Source organism: Anneissia japonica, unplaced genomic scaffold (genome assembly GCF_011630105.1).
Source record: "Anneissia japonica isolate Jap-2015-1 unplaced genomic scaffold, ASM1163010v1 scaffold737_len1565949_cov176, whole genome shotgun sequence".
Taxonomy (NCBI): Eukaryota; Metazoa; Echinodermata; class Crinoidea; order Comatulida; family Comatulidae; genus Anneissia; species Anneissia japonica.
The window spans coordinates 1,497,523-1,503,378 of record NW_022741618.1 but is presented as its reverse complement, the minus strand read 5'-3'; the positions used below and the strand labels follow the sequence as shown (position 1 = coordinate 1,503,378).

Genomic DNA, 5,856 nt, shown 5'->3' with positions numbered 1-5,856 from the left:
AATTTGAAATTGGTGAAAATGTAGTAACATACATCTGTCTCTTATACACATCTAGATGTGTATAAGAGACAGCTACCATGCACTAAACAAAATACTTGGGGGAAAACCAGTGTAAACCCTCCAGCTGGACTCCTCGGCCAGTCTAATCAACTGACGAGACCTAGGCCTAGCTTACGCCTATAGTCTTGATCTAGCATAAACTAGTCGCGCAAAAATCAACAGTAATTACCCACCATGCGATTGTACTTCCTGTCTAATGATGTGTTTTCCGAATTTCTGGTAGTCAAAATATCTCGCTCTAACCTTAACATCGAATGCGATTAGTGGATTTAATCCAATTAACTTGGCAAGTAGATCAGCTACTTCATCCGGCTATAATCCCATATGAACCTAGCTATTGATAATTTAGGAAACTAAATTACTGTAGGCATTTGATACGAGTCTAATTGGTTGATGACTTACAGTCATTTATAATTTAGGAAATTAATGTTTTATTACATTTTTTATAACTGTACCATAGGCAATAAAACACTGATATTATTAAATAAATCAAACAGAAATCGATATCATACTGTATATTATTTCAACTAAGCTTAAAGTTGAATTATTTTTAAAAATCAACAAAAAAAAAAGACCAATTTCAATATTACAAAAAATCCATTTCAAACACTAGAGTATAGGCAACCTTGAAATAAAAATTGCAAATCTCGATCAAGTAAAAAATATGGCATTGGAACTAATACAGTATAGAACAAATACATGAGCCTACGTATAAGCCAACAATATACCTGTATTTAAACAAGGTCCACCAACAAGTTAGGCAATAATAATAGCAGTGTAATTCAATGTTTCCAACTTTAAATAATAATAATAATGTTATATTTATATAGCGCATATTGCACATTGCCCCTATGCGCTTTACAAAGAAATAATATAGGCCAACTGAGAAAATGCAAATAACAATAAAATAATAACAATAAAATAAAATAAAAATAATACAGTAATCATAATAACAATAATAACAATGAGACTAAACTACTACTATTCCTTAAACTAATTAGTGGTTGGCCGTTAACTCTGAGGAGCTCATCTTCAACTTCAAAAATAAATGTGCATAATATGAATAGGCCTACAGATCATTTTGTACATTCATTTAAATTGTACTGTGCTTTTACCTACCCTTTTCTGAACAGGATCTACAGTAAAACAAACATCCCAAAAATAATACAGTAAATAAATTTCAGAATATGGTCTCTTATTAAAGCAGAGTGTTAAGCAGTTACGTGTGTATAGGCTTACACTGACACATTGATTGCAGATTAACATGGTACACTCAACCTATTGTTGTGTATTGGCCTGATTGTTTCCTGCAGTGACTATGCAAGGGTGTTTTCCACTATTGAATGAATGCCATGTACTTTCTATGAACACCAGCGTGTTTACAGAGGGCTTATGTAAAGTGAGCATGCAATTATCTGTTTATTCACTACGTTTATATGAAGGACTAGATGCATTAACGATATAAACATCTGGGTCTTTTAAAGTGCACAAGCCAAATTGTGTACACTGCAGTGGGCCTACAGTTTACAGTCCTTTTCCGTCAAATCTTGTTCCAACACCAGAACCAGAGGTGAGCATGCTGTTTTAACCGGTACCGATATGCTGTGGCACCCCTGCCTTAACCACTCTACCATCTAACTTGCAACTAAGTTGCTTGCCTTCTAATCCCAGGGTCCCAGGTTCAATTCCTATCACACTCCCATAATGAAAATTACAGTAGTTTGTGTAGAGCACATTGTGTGTACATTTTCTTGTGATAAAGGATTGCCACAATAATAATAGTACTTTGCTGATTTAAGTTCTCTATTGGCATATACTTGGCCTAAATATTAATAATTAAATCTCCACAAGTTTAAATAAAATAAAGGCTAGCTCTGACAGCGCCGTACGACATGGCCCAACACGATGTATTGTGTAAGGACAGTCTTAAGCTGTTATGAGAATACCAAACAAGTTTAACATCCTATAACGCAACACACACATGCCTAAACAAGTTAGAAAAAAACCCTACAATTATGTAAAAAAATACTAAATATAGAACTACATAAGTCATTAAATTTTAATGCTGTATAATATGACAGAACATGACAAATATATAAAAGAAATCAGTTTTCAATCATATATAGATATTTTAGAAAATTAGGTTAGCCTACAGTAGGGTCTGGCTGGCCAGACCACTGCTATATTACTAAGTTAAAAGACTATTATAAGTTAACCTTTAATAAGGTAATTAAAAAGAGACCGTAACAACCCATGACGAAACGACCCAAAGCTAAAACGTATCAGGGACAAAAGGGTCGCAAAAGTCAGGGATAGGCCTAGCCTACCAGGCTTGAATTCACGGATTTGACGGCACACTCCCATTAACTAAGTCCCACCGAGAGGGCCAAACACCATCATCACACTGACTCATCACTGGTTTCTGCTAGCCTAGACTACAAACCTTCTACTAGCCAATCGATTTAAGTACATATAAAAGTACTGTTTGATCAAGCTTTGACGAAATAAACTTTATATTAGTAAACTTTGCCTTACATGTAAAATATGATCCAAACTTTCTTCCTGAAGTCGCGAAACCGCAACCGAATGAAAATGTTTACTTTTTTATTCTAGTGATCAAAGAGTATAAATAGAACAAGAGAGCCAACAACGCTCATTGGGAGCGTAAAAAACGATACGCTCTACGCAGCTAGTGTAGGACGCCAACTACCTGTCTCTTATACACATCTAGATGTGTATAAGAGACAGAATTCAACCAGCTCATTGTTTTCTAGCTGACCAAATAGGCCTAAACTCGTATTTCATATTTTGAACACTTCCAAACATTTCACGTTGAACACTAGGCCTATAGAACATAAACAATCTAGCTACTCAGTTGTCAGTACAGCGGTAGTGGAGCAGCAGAATCATTATTTTTATAAACAAATGTAGAAATTGTCAATGAGGGCGGCGTGCAGTGAATCTGAAAGTTGCCAGGCTTTCAAGAAGAAAAGAAAAACTAGTACAAGATAGAGTTCTCCACACAAAAAAAGTGTTCCACCGTGTTCCACCGAATTGCATGGTGGGAATACGAAAAATGGGACGCCCCCTACAGCTGGATCTAAAAAAACTTGTGCCAAACTTTCGTTACCAAGTCGTCGCGTATTTCATTATCAATTCTCAACAAAAATACTAGATATAAAAAACAAACTGGAATAGACACCCAGACAGTGACATTGGTGAATACATAGCCTCCTTGGTGGCGGTAGAAATCGTTGCTATTATCCAAATAATACACAAAACAATTAAAGCATAATCATGAATCAGTAAAGAATAAAACAATACAGCGCAGAATCGCATGGCCGGACGCACTCTCAGTGAAAAAGTTTTCCTCCGTTAGTGGAAAAGGAAGGGCGCCTTTTGCGTCTGGATATACTTAGCAACAGAAGGGCGCCCTGTACGTTGGGCACGAAGTATAGGAAACTTGCATGGTTAAAAAGAAGGGCGCCGCCTACGTTGGGCACGACTTCCGCCTCATTTTTACAATGCGAGAACTCTATCTTGTATTTCTAGTATCTTTGCTTTGTATCAAAGATCTTATAAACACAAGATAGCGTTCTCCGCGATTTACGCGTGCAAATACTGTAATAAGCATGAATGGCGCCCTCTTGCTAAATTGGAAACTTTTGACCCTTGACCGCTCTGAACATACCGTACAGCGCGCGACTCTACCTTTAGGGTTCATCCTGTGAACAGCAGAACAGGAACCATCTCAGATCCATGGCAACAGATAGGACGCCCTCTTCCAAAACTGATTACTTTTTCTCCATGCTAAATTGGAAGCTTTTGAACCTTGACCGACGCTTCTATTTGTTACACGTAAATCGCGGAGAACGCTATCTTGTGTTTATAAGATCTTTGCTTTGTATGTAGAAAAGATCTTTAGTTGGGGGATATGCAGTTGGGCCATCTTCCTGGTAGAGCTACGACTTTTGAGAACCCTGCCTATAAAGTCTCCATTTGTCTACGCCTTTGATTTCCTTCATTTTAATTACTGTGTTCTAGTGTTATTGTAAAATGATAATATTACCAACTTGGAATAAAATCATTATAGGTTCATGGTAACACAGAACGCTGCCACTCGACGAAACTCAAACTAGATAAATTACTTCCCCTCCATGCTTAAATGATAAAGCAAGCTATTTATTTATTTTTATCCAATCCACTTCATTCCCATTGACAGGGATCGCTGGCTTATACTTTACATTATGGTTTTATTAAATATTCTTATTCTGTAAGCAAGAAAATATTGGCACTATTTATATTAATAAAAAATACCAAAGATTACTAAATGATTTAATGTATAGTGTAAGTACAATAGAATGTAGGATTAAATTCAAATGTAAAATCTTCATTTTCAATTGAACCTTGTTCTATCCCATTTTCCTTTATTTCAATAGGACTTCTGGACCAACAGCCAACTTTTTATCCCGCGACCCAGTGATCAAGTTTGAGCCATGATTCATACCCCCATAGTGGTACAAGCAACAAAACACAAAACATTATGCTTCAACAATTACAGCGAGTGTTGAATTTAATCGTGTATTTTAATTATCAATCGTTATAAAATCACTGCAGATTAGTTAAAATTGAATAAATTAAATGACCATTGTTATTATTATTATTAATTATTATTATTTATTATTATTAGGCCTATTTTATTATTATTATCATTACATTGACTATTACTAATATTATTATTTATTATTATTATTATTATTATTATTATTATTATTACTATTATTATTATTATTATTATTATTATTATTATTTTGTTAAATTAGAGAGAGCCATTATTAAAAATTGAATCAAAAAGACGTAAAGATATAGGCCTAAGTGAATTAGGCATATTCTTGCAAATTTAAACATAATCTCTATAGGCTTAGTAACGCTTTTATAAGGCTACATTCTTAAACATTTTTACCTTTGAGATGAGATGTATATCTAAAGTCATGCCGGTGATGATACAATCTCTGATTTTGCATAATTAAAATCCTTTATATCCGTTTAGGCGTCATCGCCTATAGTTACGAAAATAAAAGAACTCCTGAAAATCGTGCCGCTAAGTCGTCTTCCTATGTTTTTTCAATAGCTTTTAGACGCCTTTTTACACCATTATTAAAAAGTCGGCGTACCAAAAAACATGCAGAAAATAATTCACAAACCTCACTGGTAAAATCCTCATGTGACTTGTATCATTTTTTCATTAGTAAAAAAACAAAAACAAAACAAATTATGGTATGTCTAGACATAGAATATTGTATTGTGATCAATTATTAATAAACCGACCCATTCACAGAGATCGACAATCAAATTTATTTTAACTGCTGATGAACCACTAACATTTTTCAGTGAACCATCAATCCGATCATAAAATCATTGAGAGTATTCGGAAAGCTTGCGCTCAGGGCGTATATTTTATCGATCCTTATTTCTGTGAATTGTTCGTAAATAATTTAGTATAAATTTCAGCAGTGTCAAAGCCATCTGTTATTTTTATGCTGAAGTTTTGTTTAATCTCTGATAATCTTTTTTCTTAATCAATACAACACCAGCCCCTTTAACGGACGCAAGATATCAAATATTTTTCTGATATGCTTCAATGCCTTAAGCGTCTCCCATAGGAATATACATATATATATATATATATATATATATATATATATATATACGCATATGTATATATATATATATAATATATACATGTATATACTATATATATATATATACATATATATATACTATAAATCAATATAG

General features: G+C 34.1%; 1 protein-coding gene across 5 annotated transcripts in view; it reads right to left on the bottom strand.

Moving 5' to 3' along the window:
• The window catches only part of LOC117118843 (SH3 and PX domain-containing protein 2A-like), a 38,556-nt gene that overhangs the window by 27,275 nt on the left and 5,425 nt on the right, over positions 1-5,856 (bottom strand). Inside the window, exon 1 of one of the 5 annotated variants that reach the window (XM_033263562.1) lies at positions 2,596-2,677. The exons of 3 other annotated variants lie outside the window; for them this stretch is intronic. Coding sequence is in view for 1 of the 2 variants with exons in the window: in XM_033263560.1 (XP_033119451.1) it covers positions 1,180-1,326 (147 nt within the window). In the remaining variant the exon portion in view is untranslated. Of the gene's footprint in view, positions 1-1,179; positions 1,342-2,595; positions 2,678-5,856 lie in introns of those variants that run through there. One more of the 5 variants, XM_033263560.1, reaches the window with a different exon arrangement.